The 22,214-nt window shown below is 36.6% G+C and overlaps 1 protein-coding gene and 1 pseudogene across 4 annotated transcripts in view; one reads left to right on the top strand and one right to left on the bottom strand.

Moving 5' to 3' along the window:
- IFT74 (intraflagellar transport 74) overlaps positions 1 to 22,214 on the bottom strand; it is a 110,156-nt gene that overhangs the window by 5,361 nt on the left and 82,581 nt on the right. For all 3 annotated transcript variants that reach the window (XM_079790692.1, XM_079790691.1, XM_079790690.1), the window contains 2 exons: positions 6,613 to 6,776; positions 5,746 to 5,871 (listed from right to left, as the gene is read on the bottom strand). In XM_079790692.1, coding sequence (XP_079646818.1) covers positions 5,746 to 5,871; positions 6,613 to 6,776 — 290 coding nt within the window. The remainder of the gene's footprint in view (positions 1 to 5,745; positions 5,872 to 6,612; positions 6,777 to 22,214) is intronic.
- LOC307111094 (phosphatidylinositol-glycan biosynthesis class F protein-like) lies at positions 15,558 to 20,302 on the top strand (annotated as a pseudogene). The gene is made up of 2 exons: positions 15,558 to 15,655; positions 19,489 to 20,302. The product of its transcript is annotated as a phosphatidylinositol-glycan biosynthesis class F protein-like (transcript).

Below are 22,214 nucleotides of genomic sequence, written 5' to 3'. Positions count from 1 at the left end.
GGAGGACATATGTAATACTTTCAACAATAAAGAATTATGAAAAAAGAAAATAAATGCTTAAAGACTGTATGCATAAAATTATTTCATTTTTTGGTAAAAACAATATAATATGGGTGTATAACTGCAAAGGAAAAAGTCTGTAAAATGTTATACCAAAATATTAATGATTATCTGTCATGATCACATTATTATATAAAGAAAAGGAAGAAAAATTTTAATGCATTTAGCATTAATAAATCATAGTTGCAAACAGTTACATAGATGTAAATCAAGAAGTTCAAGGATAAGACTGCTCTTTACAGCATTATTTGAGTAGTTATAAAAATTAGAAATAACCTAAATGTCCAATAACATAGAATTGGTTTAATAAATTATGCTATATTCATGTAGTCAAATATTATAAAGAATCATATTTAAAAATGTCTATAGACAATGCTAAGTACTTATCTATAATAATAAAAGCATAATATGCTAATTAGACCGGACAGCCAAACAACCTTCTGGACATCATTCCGGATGTCCTTCCGGACGAAGCTGAGGAGAAGGAGGCCAAGGCAGAGGAGGTTGGGGCGATCAGGCAGGCAGGTGAGAGGTTCGAGGCGATCAGGCAGGCAAGCAGGCAGGTGAGCAGTTAGGGGCAATCAGGCAGGCAAGCAGAGTGGTTAGGGGCAATCAGGCAGGCAGGCAGAGTGGTTAGGGGTGATCAGGCAGGCAGGTGAGTGATTAGGGGTGATCAGGCAGGCAGGTGAGTGGTTAGGGGCGATCAGGCAGGTAGGCGAGCAGTTAGGAGCCAGCAGTCCCAGATTGCGAGAGGGTGCAGGCCGGGCTGAGAGACCACCCCCTCCCCCATGCACAAATTTCATGCACCAGGCCTCTAGTAGTTAATAATGAAAAACTGGAGTGAAATAACATCTCATTGTAATTTTGATTTGCATTTCCCTAACAGTTACTGATGTTGAGCATCTTATTGTATGTCTTTTTGGGAGAGGTGTCTGTTCAGGTCCTCTGCTCATTTTTTAATTAGATTGTTTGATTTTTTTGGTGATGAGTTTTATATATTTTGAATATTAACTCCCTGTCACAGCTATTGTTTGCCAATATCTTCTCTCATTTGATTGGTTCCCTTTTTGTTTTGTTGGTGGTTTCTTTTGCTGTGCAGGAGTTTTTTGGTTTGAGATACCACCTTACACCTTTTAGAATGGCTATTATTGACAAAACAAGTAATAACAAGTATTGGAGAGGTTGTGAAGAAAAAGGAACCCTCATTCACTGCTGATGGGACTGCACACTGGTACAGCCACTATGGAAAACAGTATGGAGGTTCCGCAAACAATTAAGAATACAGTTACCATATGACCTAGCAACACCTCTTCTGAGTGTCTAACCCCAAAATTTGAAAACATTTATTTGCAAAGATATATGTACCCCTAAGTTCACTGCAGCATTATTCACAGTGGCCAAGACATGGAAACAACCAAAGAATCATCCTTCAATAGTTAACTGGATAAAGAAGATGTGGTACATATAGACAATGGAATACTACTCAGCCATAAGAAAAGATGAAATACTGCCGTTTGTGAGAACCATGGATGGATCTTGACAACATCATGCTAAGCAAAATAAGTCAGAGAGAAAAAAGTCAAGAATCATATGATTTCACTCATATGTGGAATAAAGAATTGAAAGCAACAAGTGAACAAATAAGAAAAACAAACAAAACCTCACAGACACAGACAACAGCATGGTGGTTACCAGTGGGAAGAGGGGTAGAGGGTAATAAAGGGTAAAGGAGGTCAAATATATGGTGAAAGAAGATTTAACTTTGGGTGGTGGGCACACAATACAATATACAGATGATATATCATAAAATCATATACTTGAGACCTATGTAATTTTATTAACCAATGTCACACCAATAAATTTAATTTAAAAAATAAAATGTTTCTTTCAAGAGGAAGAAACACTTCCAGGCTCCTTCTATGAAGCCAGCATCACCCTAATACCAAAACCAGATAAAGACAACACAATGAAAGAGAATTACAGACCAATATCCCTCATGAACATAGATGCCAAAATCCTCAACAAAATCCTAGCAAATCGGCTCCAGCAATACATCAGAAAGATCATACATCATGACCAAGTAGGATTTATCCCAGGAATGCAAGGATGGTACAATATCCGCAAATCAATAAATGTGACACATCACATAAACAAATTGAGAGATAAAAATCATATAGTCATATCAATAGATGCAGAAAAAGCATTTGACAAAATCCAACACCCTTTCTTGATAAAAACTCTCAACAAGGTGGGAATAGAAGGCTCATACCTCAACATAATAAAAGCTATATATGATAAACCCACAGCAAACATCATACTCAATGGGCAAAAACTAAAACCATTTCCCCTAAGAACAGGAACAAGACAGGGATGCCCACTCTCACCACTCCTGTTTGACATAGTACTGGAAGTATTAGCTACCGCAATTAGGCAAGAAGAAGAAATAAGAGGCATCCAAATTGGAAAAGAAGAAGTGAAGCTGTCCTTATTTGCAGATGACATGATATTGTACATAAAAAACCCAAAAGATTCCATCAAAAAACTAATAGTCTTAATAAATGAATTCGGCAATGTAGCGGGATACAAAATTAACGCCAAGAAATCTATGGCATTTCTATACACCAATAGTGAACTTACAGAAAGAGAGACTAAAAAAGCAATCCCATTTACCATCGCACCAAAAAAATTAAGATACCTAGGAATAAACTTAACTAAGGAGGTAAAAGACCTATACGCGGAAAACTACAGGACACTGAAAAAAGAGATAGAGGAAGACATAAACAGATGGAAGAACATACCATGTTCATGGATTGGTAGAATCAACATCATTAAAATGTCCATACTACCCAAAGCAATCTACAGATTCAATGCACTCCCCATTAAAATACCAATGGCATATTTCACAGACCTAGACAGAACTCTCCAAAAATTCATCTGGAATAAAAAAAGACCCCGAATAGCCGCAGCAATCCTGAGAAAGAAGAATAAAGTAGGAGGGATCTCAATACCAGATTTCAAGCTGTACTACAAAGCCACTGTTCTCAAAACAGCCTGGTACTGGCACAAGAACAGACATATAGATCAATGGAACAGAATAGAGAATCCAGATATCGACCCAAACCACTATGCTCAATTAATATTTGACAAAGGAGGCATGAACATACAATGGAATCAAGACAGTCTCTTCAATAAATGGTGTTGGGAAAATTGGACACACACATGCAAAAAAATGAAACTAGATCACCAACTTACACCATACACAAAAATAAACTCAAAATGGATACAGGACTTAAACATAAGACGGGAAACCATAAAAATACTAGAAGAATCCACAGGCAACAAAATCTCAGGCATATACCAAAAGAACTTCTTCACTGACACTGCCCCTAGGGCAATGGAAGCTAAAGAGAAAATTAACAAATGGGACTACATCAAAATAAAAAGCTTTTTTACAGCAAAAGAAACCATCAACAAAACAACAAGAAAGCCCACTGCATGGGAGAACATATTTGCAAATGCTAGCACTGATAAAGGTTTAATCTCCAACATCTACAGGCAGCTTATGCAACTTAATAAAAGGAAGATAAATGATCCAATAAAAAAATGGGCAACGGACCTAAACAGAATATTTTCAAAAGAAGACAGAAGGAAGGCCAAGAGACACATGAAAACATGCTCAAAGTCACTTATTATCCGAGAGATGCAAATCAAAACAACAATGAGGTACCATCTCACACCTGTCAGAATGGCTATCATCAACAAATCAACAAACGACAAGTGTTGGCGAGGATGCGGAGAAAAAGGAACCCTCGTGCACTGCTGGTGGGAATGCAGACTGGTGCAGCCACTGTGGAGAACAGTATGGAGTTTCCTCAAAAAACTGAAAATGGAACTCCCATTTGACCCAGTAATCCCACTCCTGGGAATATATCCGAAGAAACTAGAAACACCAATCAGAAAGGATATATGCACCCCTATGTTCATAGCAGCACAATTTACAATAGCTAAGATATGGAAACAGCCTAGGTGCCCGTCAGCAGATGACTGGATCAGAAAACTGTGGTACATCTACACAATGGAATACTATGCTGCCATAAAAAAGAAGGAATTCTCATCATTTGCAGCAACCTGGATGGAATTGGAGAATATTATACTAAGTGAAATAAGCCAGTCAATGAAAGAAAAATACCACATGATCTCACTCATTTATGGATAATAAAGAACATTATAAACTGATGAACCAAAAGATAGATACAGAGACAGTAAAGCAACAAACAGACTTTCAAATTACAGGGGGAAAGTTAGGGAGAGGGGGGGGAGATAAGAAATCAAACGAAGGACTTGTATGCATGCATATAAGCATAAACAATGGACGCAAAACTCTGGGGGGTGAGGGCAAGTGTGGGTGTGGGGTGGGGGGGGTAATGGAAAGATATGTACACATATAATATCTCAATAAAAAATTTAAAAAAAAATAAAAAAATAAAATGTTTCTAAATAACATGTACAAAATGATAGCATTTCTATAAGTATATAGAAATAAATGTGTACATATATATGTATGTATAAAGTGTATGTACACATCTATACTAATAAAAGGGTAATATGCTAATTAGACCAGGTCCACTGGACATCTTCCAGTTGTCCTGTCCTCCTGCCAGACAAAGCCACGGTGGCGGGGGCTGAGGCAGAGGCAGTTAGGGGCGATCAGGCTGGAAGGGGAGCAGTTAGAGGTGATCAGGCCGGCAGGGAAAGGTGGTTAGGAGTGATCAGGCCAGCAGGCAAAGGGCTTAGGGGGCAATCAGGCTGGCAGGCAGAGGGGTTAGGAGCAATCAGGCAGGCAGACAGATAAAGTTAGGGGCGATCAGGCAGGCAGACAGAGTGGTTAGGGGCAATCAGGCAGGCAGGCAGGTAAGTGGTTAGGAGCCAGCAGTCCCGGATTATGAGAGAGATGTCAGAGGGGTCCCAGATTGGAGAGGGTGCAGGCCGGGCTGAGGGACCCGTGCCCCATGCACGAATTTCATTCACCGGGCCTCTAGTATACATATAGATTAGCAGGACCCACACAAAAATGACAAGAATTACCTCTTCTGGATGGTGGAATATTAGTAATCAGCTTTTATTTTCTTTATTTATAGATTTTATGAGTTAGCAAAGTTTCTGCATTAAAAATGCTTTACTTTTGAAAAATTTTTAAATTATTATCCTGACCGGCTGGTGAGGCTGAGTGGTTGAGCGTTGACCTATGAACCAGGAGGTCAAAGTTTAATTCTCGGTCAGGGCACATGCCTGGGTTGTGGGCTTGATCTCTAGTAGGGGATGTGCAGGAGGCAGCTGATCAATGATTCTCTCTCATCATTGATGTTTCTATCTCTCTCTCCCTTTCCCTTCCTCTCTGAAATCAATAGAAAAAATAAAAATAAAACTATTATCCTAAGGGCTGTGCCCTGATCAGTGCCTAGCATAAAGAAGGCCTTCAATATAGCTTTACAGATGACAGAAGAGCAGAAGTAAATTCACTCTGAGTGGAGATTATCTGGCTATCTACAAAGCCATAAAATTTGGAAGGTAAATAAAACAGATGGGGAAAAAAGGAAAGGATCATTTTGAGGTGAGAATATTAAGAGAACAGGACAGTTAGTCTACAATTAAAATTAATTGCAAAATTTGTTTTTTTCTTTTTACCTGAGAATGTGTCTCATTTTCCTGCAAGTGTGCTTTTAGTGTCTCATATTCTGTGTTTAGCTTCTCTGTTATTTTCTTAAAGGTATTTCTGCGGGTTGATAATACTGCTCTCTCCTGATGTAATTTCTAGATAGATCCAAATAGAAGTAAATAACAGGCTTTAGCAATATCTAGTAAGTCAATATAAATTGAATTTGACAAATATTTTCAATGATATTCTGACAAAATTCTACCAAGGCTATAATTACTCTAAAACTATTTGTAAAAACATCCTTTGAACTATAACAAGCTAAATTAATATTAACTATTTTAATAACTCTCTTAATGCTTCCATATCTATTCCTGCCCCACCAAATTTATGTTAATGTAAATGAAATAAAAAACCACTGACAAGTCTTAAACAGGGAAATATCATAATCAAATCTGCATTTAACAAAGTTCATATTTGTTGAAATGCTCTATCCCTTGTTTTTCAATTTGTGCCTTTGGTTTAAAACTTAAATCACACCAGCCTGGCTGGTGTGGCTCAGTGACTGAACGTTGACCTATGAACTAGGAGGTTACAGTTCAATTCCCAGTCAGGGTACATGCCCGGGTTGCGGGCTTGATCCCCAGTAGGGGGACTGCAGGCGACAGCTGATCAATGACTCTCTCATTATTGATGTTTCTATCTCTCCCTCTCCCTTCTTCTCTGAAATCAATAAGAATATATATTTAAAAACAAAAAACTTAAATCCCTCTAATCTCCTACTATATATGTAAACATCTTTATTTTTTCTTAATACACATCAAATAATCAACTGAAGATAATATATATTGTTTGATAAAGAAAAAACAACTTGAATAATTTTGTAATACTCTGTTTACCTTTTTCTTTTCTTCACCTGATGCTTTTAAAGCTGGCAAATCATTAAATGTCTCCAGATCAATCATCATTTGTTTAATTTTGCTTTTTAGAGAATGTTGCTCCTCAGTCATCTTACTTTCCAGAAGCTCCATTTTCTGTAGATCCAACTGTAGACGTTGACTGTCTGAAACATGGGAAAATTCAAGTTCATAATTAGTCAAAACTTTATTCCTTTCACAAAAGGAAATGCAATGCAACCATTAAAAATCGTGTTTTATGAGTATTGGCAATAAAACAAACAAACAAACAAACATATTCACTGCAACCAGTGAGACAATACAAAGATAAATTAAGAAAAAATATACTCATCCCCCAGGTAATCAACGTAACCTGATATAAAATGTGTATTAGCTATACCTGTTTCCATGTTCATATGAACATACAAAAAGAGACAGTTCTTTTTTTAATATAACAGATGAGATAAAGAGTCATTATTTTAAACAGGAGGCCTGGTGCACAGATTCGTGCACCGGTGGGGTCCCTCAGCCTGGCCTGTGCCCTCTCGCAATCTGGGACCCTTCAGGGGATGTCAGAGAGCCAGTTTCGGCCTGAACCCCACAGGCCAGGCTGATAGACCCCACGGGGATCAGGCCAACTTATGTCTGAAAAAAGCTTATCTCCATAAAGCATATCACATCACAGCCTTCTTGTGCTCAGGAACACTAGCCAACACTTACGCACTATGCGCGGGGGGGCATTTTAAATAGCAAAATCACCACAAAAAGCACAAAATGTGGGGAAAAGTGGCACTAAGTATACCACAAAAAGGATAGGTTTACAGTATGAGAACTACAGCAAGTTCTTGCCTTATTTTGCCTCCACTTAAAAGGCTCATGTCAGGCAATTCAAATTTTTTACCAGTCTACACATGTGCACAAATGACTATGAAAGTGCTGTAAGTGTTGATTTGGTGATTACAAATTAATTTTAGTGAGTAGGTAAATTCGTAAATATAGAATCCATGAATAATAAAAATTGACTGCACATATGTTCATGTGTGTGTCTCATTCTGTTTCAAAAGCCTTGAGCATCTATCATGTACCAGCTGCTGAGGTATAGAGGAAATCAAATAGAGACATTACTTGTGCTCAAGGAACTACATTCTAGAAGTAAAACCAGGCAATAAAATAAGCATGTACATTAAACTGGATAACTACAGGAGTCCTCCCTTATCGTGGGGAATATATTCCAAGACTTCCTATGGGTATATACTGAAACCTCGGATAATACCGAAACCTATATACACTATGTTTTTTTCCTCACACATACATACATACCTATGATAAAGTTTAATTTATAAATTAATTTAGAATTTAAGTTATAAACAAAACCTAGTAATAAAATCGAATGCTTATAACAATAAAATAAGGTTTATTTGAACATGAGCATTGCCATACCAAGACAATTGATCTGATAATGAAATGGCTAATAAATGACTAGCGAGCAAGTAGGATAATACAGGGTGAATATGCTGGACAAAGGGATGATTCATGTCCTAGGCAGGACAAAGGATAGTGCAAGATTTCATCACACTACTCAGAAGGGTGTGAAATTTAAAACATAAGAATTGTTTATTTCTGGAATTTTGCATTTAATATATTGGACCACAGTTTACCCCAGGTAACCAGAACCATGGAAGGCAAAATTACAGATAAAGGGAGACTGCTGTAGAGAGTAATACAGGGTACCATAAGAGCATAGTCAAAAGAGCTCTCCAAGCCCTGGCTGGTTGCTCAGTGGTTAGAGCACTAGCGCCCGATCGAAGGTCCACGGGTTTGATTCCTGGTCAAGGGCATGTACCTGGGTTGCAGTTTCAACCAACCCCTGGCCCAGTCAGGGGCACATGTGGGAGGCAACCAATCAATGTGTCTCTCTCATCTAGATGTTTCGCTCTCTTTCTCCCCCAACCTTTTCACTCTTTCTAAAAAAAAAAAAAAAAAGGAAAAAATATCCTTGGGTGAGGATTGACAAAAAAAAAAAGTAGTAATAAAGAATTCTCCAAAACCATCCTTTTTAACTGAGGCCTTAAGGATTGGGAATCAACCAAACAAAAGAGAAAGTAAAAGTGTTCCAGAGAAAACAATCGACACGTGTGCAATGTCCAGAGGTATGAAAGCATGGTATCTTTGAGTAAATAATAAAGTTCCATGTAACTAGAACTCGGAGTTTGAAGGGGGTGATGGTAGGAGATAAAACTGAAAAATTAGATGGATTTCAGTTCCAGAAGGGGTTTTTAAGTTAAAATAGGGCACTAGGACTTTATTCTAATGGCTAGGAGGACAAATCATCAATGAGTTTTAAATCAAAGTGTGGCATAATTAAATTTTAGAAAGTTAACTCTGCTTGTAAAGTGGGCAATTAATTAGAATAACATAACTATGTACAGAACAACTGGTTAGGTGTTGGCCCAGCAATCTAGGCAAGAAATCTTAGACTGGTGTAAGATTGGGAATTTTTTATTAAAAAATATTTATTAAATGCTTTCTATGTGCCAGGCAAACTTCTAGGCCTGGAGGATATAGCAATGAACAAAGCATAGGACTACATATCTGAAATATACAGTTATAGCAAATGGAAATAAATGAGGAAATAATGCAGGAGAGATCTCAAGGGACTCAAGACATATTAGGTATTTGGGATTAATGAAATAATTGGACACAGTGGTTGAGCAAGGAATCAATGCAGAATTCAATTCAACTTGAGCAAATGAATGGATGGTGGGGTAGGCAGAGAGAGGCACAAACTTTTGTTTGGGGGATGGAGTGAAATGATGGGTTGAAGTCAATTTAAAATATATTGCATTTGGGATACTTCAGAAACATCCAAAAAATAAGATGTCCATGTATAGGCCTGTTGAAGTCTGAAGACACAGATTTTGAAATCATCAACATAGAGATAACTGAAGCGATGGAAATGGTTGAAATCATTAAGAGAAAAGGATTCATGACGAACTTATACAAATAAATTGATATGAAGAATCCTATAAAAAAGAATAAGAAATGACCAAAGAAGACGAAAATCAGAAGCTTTAGGAGACAGACATTTCACAAAGAAGTGGTTTGTAATACATAATAGTACTTAGAGATTTAAAAAAGAAAAGGCTGCAAAGTATGTGTTGGACTTACTGACTGGGAAGACCTTGATGTATCTGTTGAGAATAAATTTCTTAGAAAGAAACAGGTCCAAGAGTGAGAGGAAGGCTTTACGAATTCTGGCTGTGAAACCTGTGAAAGGGAGGGATGGTAGCTGGGCAGAGAACACTTGGGAAAGGCTTTTTCTGGTTTTGAAGAGGGATAAAATATAGGAAAAAGACTGGAAAGATAAATACCAAATTTCTAATAGTAATAAACTCTTTATAATGAGATTAGAAATATTTTTTATTTTATTTATGCTTTTCTGTATCTCCCAAATCCTCTATAATATGAGCTACATTTATAATCAGAAAACAATATTTTAAAAATATATTCGATTCTAATAAAATTATATACCTACCTTCTATATTTCAAAAACTTAACTTTTTGCTTCTGACTTTAAAAGTCGCTTTTTAAAGGGAGAGAAAAGTATAAGAGAGAACCAGTATTATGGAGTCCCTAAAATGTGCCGGGCTTTACCTGCTATCTGATTTACTTTTCATAATAGACCTAGGAGGTAAATGTTATATGAGGAAACTGAAGCTTAGAAAGGCAGTTTGCATAAGGTCACACAACCAGTCAAGGCTTTGGTGCTCAATTATATTATCATCTTTATCAAAGGTTCATTTTTTTTTGTTTTGTTAATCCTCAGGATATTTTATTCCATTGGTTTCTAGAGAGTGTGGAAGGGGGCAGGGAGGAGGAGAAAAAGAAATATAGATGTGAGAGATACACATCAATTGATTGCCTCCCACATGCACCCTGACCGGGGCTGGGAATTGAACCTGCAACCCAGGTACATGCCTTTAACCGGGAATTGAACCCGTGACTCTTCGGTGCGTGGGCTGACACTCTAATCACTGAGCAATACCAGCCAGGGTGAAAGGTTTATTTTTAAGATAGCAAATACTACTTTATGGTAAAAAAAAAAAAAAAGATGCTTCTAATGAGCAACACTGAGCTATGGGGAAGAGAAAAACAAACACATGGTCAATTTTGCTACTTCATGCTTCTTTCCTCAAGGCATCATTCTTTGTTTGGCTTTCCTTATATCAAAGTAAAATCTGATTAGAGCTAACTCAAAAATGGATACTAATATGGAAATGAAATACCTATCCTGCATATTCGGATGAAGAAATCTGAATTCAAACATGCCTTGCCAATTTCCTTTTCTCTTGTGTGCTCAGTTACACATGTTAATAATCCTATACATCCAATAGCTACTTATTGTACAGAGGTATACAGTAGTAATACATTTTCATCTTAGAACATTTTGCCTTCACTTTTCCTCTATTTTAAAGTAGGAATACAAGTGCCCTCAGAAAAATAATGATGATATTTTTACAGTGTCAAAGTCAAATGTAAACATCTTCTTTTTATTATGTATAGATTTCAGGATAAAAGATTTTTATATTAAAATAACTTTTTTAGTTAAAATTCAAAATTAAAATTAATGTTTAATGATAAAGTTTAATCTTGTAATGAAATGTATTGTTCCCATATATATTACTCTAGCTCCTTTCATTGTTTTTTTGTTTGTTTGTTTTTGTATTTCAGCAGTTTGACTATGATGTGCTTAGGTGAAGGATTTTTATATTAATCCTGTTTGAGATTCAATAGCTTCTTAGATCTATAAAATTAAATTTTTCATCAAATTTGGGAAATTTTTAGACACTATTTCTTCAACTATCTTTTCTCTCCCATTCTCTGTCTCTCCTCTCTTTCTGTTTGGGACACCAATTACATTTATGTTAGATTGTTTGAAATTGTGCCACAGATCATTTAGGCTCTATTCATTGTTATTTCTTCTTCAGACTGGATAATTTCCATTGATTTATCTTCAAGTTCACCAACTCTTTTTCTGCTGTCTTCAATTAAGGTAAATCAGTGATTTTTATTCACTTACTTAAATTTTCAATTCTAGAATTTTCACTTGGTTCTATTTTACTAATTTCATTTCTCTGTGGGATTCTCTTTTCACTTATTATTATTTTATTTTCCTTCAAATCTTTAAATATATTTATAAAAAGTCCTTTTCGTTTCAACATTTGGATTATCTCAGGTTCAATGTATAGTGACTGCTTTTCCCTTAACTCACATTTTTCTATTTCTTCACGTTTAGTAAGTTTTTATAACATAATGGACATTTTAAATGACATGTTGTAGAAACTCTACTTCTCCTTTCAAGAATGACTTGTATCATAAATGAGCAATAAACTTCACTGAACTAAAACTCTAAACTTTTCTCCTTTGGAACGGGCAGCATCTGAAATCTCCCTATCAGGTATTTCAACTTCTAGTTGCTGCTTTTTCCTAAGTCTCCTAAAGTCTACCCAATGCACACACAGCTCAGCAGTCAGATCAAAATCTGTGTAGAGTTTATACAGGCATACCTTGGAGATATTACATGTTTGGTTCCAGACCACTGCAATAAAGCAAATATCCCAATAAAGTGAGTTACACAATTTTTTTGGTTTCCCAGGACATATAAAAGTTATGTTTAGTCTATTAAGTGTGCAGTAGCATTATATCTAAAAACAAAACCAATATTCATACCTTAACTAAAAATATTTTATTACTAAAAAAAGCTAACCATCATCTGTGTCTTCAGTGAGTCGTAATCATTGTGTTGGTCGAGGATCCTGCCTAGATGTTGATAAAAAAAACAGTATCTGTGAAGTTCAGTAAAACAAAGCACAACAAAGCAAGGTATGCCTGGCACTCAGTCTCCTTCTCTGTCTCCCTCATAATTAGGCACACAATGATTAAGTTAGTCGGTTTCTTCATATAAGATTTACCAAAATTTACTTGCAATTAGTTTTATTATCTGTACAGATTCTCTAACTAAAAAATCAAATGCAAACCTTTCCCTTCTATCTAATAAACCTAAAAGATTATTTGATTAAAAATATACCAGGAAGGTGACATTATAATACATATCTCAGGTTCAAAAATTGGGTGACTCGAAATCACAAGTATAACAATTATCACATAGAGTTTAAAATATCAAATAGTTTTAAAAAATGCTTTAAAAAGACATTGATTTAAGAAAGAAAGCTCTTAGCAACCAAATTTATTTTAAGTTGGTATAGCTAAGCTTAAACATTTTTTTGTTGCTTTAAGAGTCTTACTAGTAAGATTCAACCATATTGGCACATTACTAAAAAACATATATATGTATATGAATTTAAATGTTGTTGACAGGGTTTTGTTTAGTTTATCTCTAAGGTCAAAAAGAGTTCAGATGAGAATTAAAGTGCTAAAAAAGTCACTTAGGCTTATGGTTTCAATACTCTGAATAGGAAATGTACTTAGAATGTATATTTTGACTGTTGGGTGAAAACAGTTATGTTAATCTAACTACAAGTTTAATTTGAAGATGTATTAAGGAAATATTTAGGTGGTACACAAACTGCTTTTCCTAGCAAAAGGGAGAAAATGGTGGTTGGTATAGAGTAAAGTTTATCTTCCTGTAACAGCAAGTCCCCATGAAAAGCTAAAGGCTTCTCCAAGGGAAGAGACAGGAAGAGGATGCAGACTAGTTCCTTCTGATATGCTATGAAGTTGCAAAGTTTACCAAGCAGTGTGTACACAGTGGCAAAATCTCAGAAGGAACCACTTTGACCTGGGGAAATGTTTCTCAAATATTCTGCCATCAGTGCATTTGTTTATTCCCTGGCGTTTCCTTTCCAAAAATATAAATAAAAATGATTGCTGACAGATACCTTGCCTCTTTACTCATGCAATACACCAGTGTTTCTCAAACTTTACATTTTTTTTTTGAATTTATTACGGTGACATTGGTTAATAATATGTTTCAAATGTACAATTCTACAAAACATCATTTATATATTATATTGTGTGTTCACCATCCAAAGTTAAGTCTCCTTCCATCACCATATAGACCCCCTTTAGTCTCTTCTACATCCCCTCAACCCCTTTCCCGCTGGTAACCTGTAATCCCCACACTGTTGTGTTTATGAGGTGGGTTGTTGTTTTTTACATAATACTTTCACCTTTTACATCCAGCACCAAACCACCCACCCCTCTGACAGCTGTCTGTTCTCTGTATCTATCAGTATGGTTTCTATTTTGTTTATTTTGTTCATTAGATTCCACATATGAGTGAAACCATATGGTATTTGTCTTTCTCAGACTGGCTTATTTCAGTTAGCATAATATTCTCCAGGTCCATCACACTGTTACAAAAGATAAGATTTTCTTCTTTTCTAAAGCCCAGTAGTATTTCATTGTGTAAATGTACCACAGCTTTTTTATACACTCATCTACTGATATGCACTTGGGCTGCGTCCAAATCTTGGCCACTGTAAATAACACTACAATGAACATAGGGGTGCATATATTCTTTCAAATTAATATTTCAGGTTTCTTTGGATATATTCCAAGAAGTGGACTCGCTGGGTCATGAGGCAGTTTCAATTTGAATTTTTTGAGGAAATTACACACTGTTTCTACAGTGGCTGCACCAGTCTGTATTCCCAACAATATACAAGGGCTCCCTCATGGGTCCTCTTACATGAGGCACATAGACCAACTGTCCAGGATCTGAGTTGTTAGACCACATAAACGTGATTTCAGTAGGCAGGCATACATAAGTGAGATTGAGTCTGCGTGTGACAGAGAGAGACAAACTTAGAGAGGCAGAGCCTGAGATAGCAACTAAGCTACTCATGATAGTCACCTGTGCAGTGGGTCTTACAAATCTCTTATCTTCTTGAGGAGACATCTAAAAAAAAATTTAAATAGAGTGGGGCTCTGCTCTGTGGGGAGGAGAGAGTTGTCATCTCATTCAAAGTCAGGTCAGGTGGAGTCTACTTGGTCTGAGGCTGCCATATGGGGGCACAGTCAGCAACATACTGCTTGTCTGTCCAGAAATGGGAACCTCTTGAGCAGAGAACATAGGTCCTCTACTGGTATCCAAACACACACACACACACACACACACACACACACACACATATATATATATATACTCTTAATCCTTAACAATGAGAAAGCAAACAACACAATATGAAATGGGCATAAGGGCATAAGGGCATAAGGTACCTCCCCACAGAAGACACAGAGATGGTAGGGATACAAGATAGCGGTGGAGTAGGGGAAAGGTACACTCACCTCCTCCCAGGACCAAATGCAAAAGACAACTAAACTACAGAAAAAAAATCAACCTGAATAACCAAATGAAGACTAGCTGAACAGAAGTCTTAAAACCAAGGATTACAGAAGAAGCCACATCCAGAGTAAAAGGAATGGTGGAGACACAAAAAGGTGCTAGCCCTGCACCCACATGTGGCAGTAGAGAATCCACAGGGACCTCTCAGCTGCAAAAGTACTTTTTGAGAAGTGAGGGGTCTCAACCCCATGCTGGGCTCCCAAGCCTGGAGTACCAGAGCCGAGAACAGGTGCCCACATTACATCTGGCTGTGAAAATCAGTGGGAATTCTGTCCGCCAGGAAGAGACAGGGGTCTGGTAGAAAACCAAGTACCCTCTCGAAGGGTGAGCACACAAAATCTCAGTTGCAGGCACTCATCCCAAGTTCTGGCAGAGAGTCGCTGGCTCAGAGCAGAATAGTCATACAGAGAGGGCTGGAGGACAGCTGCCAAGGTCCCTGTGCTGAGTCCATGTCCCACAATTCCCACAGATGACATCTTTCACAGTCAAGCACTCCCCTTCATATGGCATCAGCCTGAGGGAACACATTAGGCCCATCTTCCCAGCTCCCTGTGGCCTTGACCTGCCAAACAAGTGCCCTATGGAGGAGTCAGCTGGCTGTGGCCAGCTTGGGCCCGCAGTGCAGACTTTCTTGGAAGGCTCTGTAGGAGATCTGGGAAGACTCAGGGGGTTGCAGAGGTAAGCAGTAGGTTAGATGAAGCAGAGGATCAAATCAATGATTTAGAAGACAATGTAGCAGAAAACATCCAATCAGAGCAGCAAAAAGAAAACATATTCTTTAAATAAGGGTAGCCCTGGCCTGTTTTTCTCAGTGGTTAGAGTTTGGCCTGGGGACAGAAGGGTCTCAGGTTTGATTCCGGTCAAGGGCACTACCTCAATTGTAGGCTCAATCCCTGGCCCCGGTCAGGGCACATGCAGGTGGCAACCAATCAATGTTCTCTCCTCACATCAATATTTCTCTCTCTTTGTCTCTCCCCCTCCCTTCCACTCTGTAAAAATCAATGGAAAAAATATCCTCGGGTGAGGATTATCAACAACAAAAAAATAAAATAGCCCTAACCGGTTTGGCTCAGTGGATAGAGCATTGGCCTGCGGACTGAAGGGTCCCAGGTCGATTCAAGTCAAGGGCATGTACCTTGGTTGCGGGCACATCCCCAGTAGGGGTTGTGCAGGAGGCAGCTGATCGATGTTTCTTTCTCATCGATGTTTCTAACTCTCTATCCCTCTCCCTTCCTCTCTGTAAAAAATCGATAAAATCTATTAAAAAATAAATTAAATTAAATTAAATTAAAATGAGGGTAGTTTAAGGGACCTTTGGAACAACATGAAGTGTAACAACATCTGCATCATAGGGGTACCAGAAGGAGAAGAGAGAGAGCAAGAGACAGGGAACTTATTTGAAGAGAACTTCCCTAACTGGGTGAAGGAGAAAGACATGCAAGCTCAGGAAGTGCAGGGAATCCCAAAGAAGATGAATACAAAGAGGCCCAAACCAAAACACATCATAATTAAAATGGAAAAGTTTAAAGACAGAGAAAGAATCTTAAAATCTACAAGAGAAAGAAAGTTAGTTACCTACAAGGGAGCTCCCATAAGACTGTCAGCTGATTTCTCAACAGAAACATTTTAGGCCAGAAAGTGATTAAAAACACATTTTTCAAACTGATGAAAAGCAAGGACTTACAACCAAGACTAATCTAACCAGCAAGGGTATCTTTTGAAATGGAAGGAGAAATAAAGAGCCTACCAGGCAAGAAAAAGCTAAAGAAGTTTGTTAGCACTAAACCAGTATTATAAGAAATGTTAAAGGGACTGCTTTAAGAAATAAAAAAAGAAAACAGATCAACATAGTGAAAAGAATAAAATGGTAATAAATACGTATCTATCAATAATTACTTTATATGTAAATGGCTTAGATGTTCCAATCAAAGGACATAGAATAGCTGAATGGATAAGAAAGGAAGACCAATATATATGCTGTCTACAAGAGGTCCACCTCAGAATGAAAGATACACACAGACTAAAAGTAAAGGGTTGAAAAGAAATTTCATGCAAGTGAAAATGAAAAAAAAAAAAAAAAGGTGGGGAAGAAATACATATATCTGACAAAATAAACTTTAAAACAAAGGCTGTAGTAAGAGACAAAGAAGCACACTAAAAAATGACAAAGGGCCCTGACTGGTTTGGCTCAGTGGATAGAGCGTCGGCCTACAGACTGAAGGGTCCCAGGTTCGATTCCGGTCAAGGGCATGTACCTTGGTTGCGGGCACATCCCCAGTAGGGGGTGTGCAAGAAGCAGCTGATCAATGTTTCTCTCTCATGGATGTTTCTAACTCTCTATCCCTCTCCCTTCCTCTCTGTAAAAAATCAATAAAATATATTTTAAAAAAATAAAAATAAAAAATGACAAAGGGAGCAATCCAACAAAAGGATATAACCCATGTAAACATATAGGCACCCAGCATAGGAGGACCTAAATGTGTAAAGAAAATCTTGATGGGCATAAAGGGTGAGATTGACAGTAATACAGTCATAGTAGGGAATTTTAACACCTCACTGACATCAATGGATAGATGCTCCAGACAGAAAATCAATAAGGAAACAATGGCATTAAATGATGCACTAGATCAGTTAGTTTAATCAGAGCAGCAGAGCATTTCAAAGCAAAATACTAGTATACATTTTTTCAAGTATATATGGAACATTTTGTAGGACAGACCACATGTTAGAACACAAAACAAATGTCAATAAATTTAAGAAGACTGAAATTATATCAAGCATCCTCACTGATCACAATGGTATGAAACTAGAAATCAATCACAAGAAAAAACAAAACAAAACAGAAAAACATACAAAGACATGGAGGCTAAATACCATGGTACCAAATAGTGACTGGGTTAACAACGAGATCAAAGACAAAATCAAAAGATACCTTGAAACAAATGAAAATGAGAACATAACAACCCAAAACCTATGGGACATAGCAAAAGGAATCCTAAGTGGGAAATCCATTGCATTACAGGCCTACCTTAAGAAACATGAAAAAATTTCAAATAAAAAAATCTAGTTCTACACTTAGAGAAACAGGAAAAAGACAAACAAAACCCAAAGTGAATAGGAGGAAGGAAATAATAAAGATCACAGCAGAAATAAATGAAATAGATTCTTAAAAAACAACCCAAAGATCCATGATACCAAGGGCTGGTTCCTTGAAAAGATAAACTAGATTGACAAACCTTTAACCAGACTCATAAAGAAAAAAAGAGAGAAGACCTGAATAGATAAAATGAGAAATGAAAGAGAACTAACACCAAAAAATACAAAGGATTGTAAGAAAATATTATAAACAACTATATGCCAACAAATTGGGCAATCTGGAAGAAATGGATAAATTCCTAGAAACATACTATCTTCCAAAACTGAATCAAGAAGAATCACAGAATATGAATAGACATATTACTACTACTGAAATTGAAGCAGTAATAAAAAAAAACAACTCCCAATAAACAGAAGTCCTGGACCAGATGGGCTTCACAGGTTAATTTTACTAAACATTCAAAGAAGCACTAACACCTATGCTTCTCAAATTATTCCAAAAAAATTTAAGAAGAGGGGAGATTCCCAAGCTCATCTTAAGAAGCCAGAATTATCCTAATTCCAAAACTACATAAGGATACTACAAGCAAAGAAAATTACAGGCCAATATATCTGATGAACACAGATGCTAAAATCCTTAACAAAATATTAGCAAACCAGATTCAGCAATACATTAAAAAGGTTATACACCATGAACAAGTGGGATTCATTCTAGGGATGCAAGGTTTGTACAATATCCACAAATGAATGAAACTGATATACCACATAAACAAAATGGATAAAAACCACATGATCATATCAACAGATGCAGAAGAAGCATTTAATAAAACTCGGCACCCATTTATAAGAAAAACTTCCAGCAGAGTGGGAATAGAGGAAACATACCTCAATGTAATAAAAGCAATATATAACAAACCCACAGCCAACATCATACTCATTGGACAAAAACTAAAAGCATTTCCCTTAAGATCGGAAACAAGAGACAGGGATGTCTGCTTTCACCACTCTTACTCAACATAGTAATGAAAGTCCTAGCCACATTTCAATTGGAAAGAAAGAAGTAAAACTGTCATTATTTGTAGATGACATGTTACTGTATATAGAGAACCATAAAGATGCCACTAAAGAAAAAAACAAACTAATATAACTGATAAATGAATTCAGTAGAGTAGCAGATACAAAAGAAATATCCAGAAATCAGTTGCATTTTAATACACCAATAAAATCTATCCCATTTACAATGGCTTCAAAAACAAACAAACAAAAATACCTAGGGAAGAGTTGCACCTGATGGTGGGAGGTGGTAGCGTCCCCTTCCCTTCTTCAGGCAGGGAAGTTAAGACAGCCACTCAAGAAAACACCATGAAAAATACTGGTATCAAGAGACTACTGTAAAAAAAAAAAAAAAAAAAAAGAGAGAGAGACTACTTACTGTATACCCATCTTTTATGTATATTCTCAATTATCCTAAGCATTTTCATTCCATAATTCTTCTTGGAGAACTTCTAAATATTGGAAACACACCTGATGTGATTGTGCATCTGTCCTGTTTTTGTAACTGCCATCAATCTAGCATTATATTTAATGGTGAAACCAAATGCATCCACTAAAAGAAGTTCATCATCATATAAGGTAACCATATTTTTGAAATGCTATATCTACTTTCTTAGGTCTTATTTCATTTTTCATGTAATTTTTGTTCTATGTGGAGCATCATTAATAGAGTTCGTGTTGAAAATATTTTTATTTGTAGTAATCTTGTCTACTTTTACTATTGTATCTTGTTTGTGTTTGTCAGGACCAAATGTCAAAGCATGGCTAAGCGTTTTCCGTAGAAATGGAGTTATATCCGTTTGGGAGAATAGTCTCAAGATCACAATTTCTAGTTTTCTAGGAACATGGTTTGGAATGTTCCTTTCCTATTCCACTTGATCGGGAAAGACCATGGCAGGTATGGCCCACCTCCTGTACACTTGGAGTGACCTTTGGCTGCATGGCTGGCCTTGATATTTCACCCCTTTAGATATACTGGAATAGAAAGCAACTTACATATAAGAACAGTTAATTGGAACAAAGTAAAATTTTTTGGGGTGCAGATTCCATAAAGACTGTGCAGAAATGTACTAGTATATGGTCTAAGCCAGGAAGTTCGATTTACAGCACTGTTTTTTTTTAAAGCAGTTACATGATGTGATTGTAGTTTTTTAAAATATGAATCTGCTTCTAGTTGAAATAAAGTATTTATAATAAAAATATCTATGAATAAGTTGAACCACGGATGTAAAAGACCTGTATTCAGAAAATTATAAGACACTGAAGAAAGAAATTGAAGAAGATACAAGTAAGTGAAAACAAATACCATGTTCATGGATAGAAAGAATTAACATCAGAAAAAAACAAAAATAAAAAAAAGAATAAAAAATAAAGGAAAAAAATTAAAAAACACAAAAAACAAAAAAAGATAAAAAGAAAAAAAATAATTAACAACATTAAAATGTCCACTCTACCCCAAACACTCTATAGATTCAACACAATTCTTATCAAAAGACAAATGGTGTATTTCACAGAACTAGAAAAAATATCCCAAAAATTTATATGGAACCACATAGCAGCAGCATTCTTGAGAAAGAAGAACAAAGTTGGAGAAATTGCACTGTGTGATATCAAATTATACTACAAGGCCATAGTAATTCAAACAGCAAAGATTATAGTCATATAGGTCAATGGAACAGAATAGAGAGCCCAGAAATAAATACACATCTTTACAGTCAATTACAATAGGCTATAGATAGTCCATTCAATAAATGCTGCTGGGACAATTGGACAGATATGTGCCAAAGAGAAATGGAACTAGACCACCTTCTTACACAATACATAAGAATAAACTCAAAATGGATTAAAGACAAATATTAGATTCCAAACCATAAAATCCTAGAAGAAAACATAAGAAGTAAAATCTCAGACATTTCTTGTAGCAGTATTTTTTCTGATATATCTCCTCAGGCAAGAAAAACAAAAGAAAAAATAAACAAATGAGATCTCATCAAACTAAAAAGTTTTTGCACAGCAAAGGAAATCAGCAACAAAATAAAAAGACAACCCACTGAATGGGAGAACATAGTCACCAATACACCTGATGAGGGCTTAATGTCCAAAGTTTATAAGGAACTTATACAACTCAACACCAAAACAAACAATCCAATTAAGAAATGAGCAAAGGATCTGAATAATGTTCTCCAAAGAGAACATACAAATAACCAATAGACATAGGAAAGATGGTCATCGTTACTAATCATCAGATGAAATACAAATTAAAACCACAATGAGATATCACCTCACACCTGTCAGAATGGCTATCATCAATAAATCAACAAACAACAGTGTTGGCAAGGATGTGGAAAAAAGAGACCCCTCGTGCACTGTCGGTAGGAATGAAGACTGATGTAGGCGTTGTGAAAAGCAGTATGGAGTTAACTTAAAAAATTAAAAATGGAACTGCCTCATGACCCAGCAATTCTACTTCCTGGGATATATCCAAAGAAACTCAAAATACTAATTTGAAAGAATATATGCACCCCTATGTTCATTGCAGTGCCATTTAAAATACCCAAGATTTGGAAGCAGCCCAAGTCCCATCAACAGATGAGTGGATAAAAAAGCTGTGGTACAGCCCTGACTGGTTTGGCTCACTGGATAGAGCATCAGCCTGCGGACTGAAGGGTCCCAGGTTCAATTCCAGTCAAGGGCATGTACCTTGGTTGTGGGCACATCCCTGGTGGTGGGTGTGCAGGAGGCAGCTGCTTGATGTTTCTCTCTCATCTGATGTTTCTAGCTCTCTATCCCTCCCCTTTCCTCTCTATAAAAGATCAATAAAATATATATTTTTTTAAAAAAAAGCTGTGGTACATTTACACAATGGAATACTACTCAGCTATAAAAAAAGAAGAAAATCTTACCTTTTTGAACAGCATGGATGGACCTGAAGATTAGGCTAAGTGAAATAAGCCAGTCAGAGAAAGACAAGTACCTTAAGATTTTGCTTATGTGTGGAATTTAACCTTTTGCACTCGGATGTCGAGTGTGATTCGACACGGTTAGCATCGGTAGCAGCTTGAGAAAAAAGCAAGCGAGTGCAAAGGGT

The sequence above is a fragment of the Cnephaeus nilssonii genome (assembly GCF_951640355.1).
Source record: "Cnephaeus nilssonii genome assembly, chromosome: 14".
NCBI classification, from domain to species: domain Eukaryota; kingdom Metazoa; phylum Chordata; class Mammalia; order Chiroptera; family Vespertilionidae; genus Cnephaeus; species Cnephaeus nilssonii.
The sequence above is the reverse complement of the archived record's forward strand: the minus strand, read 5'-3'. Positions and strand labels throughout refer to the sequence as shown.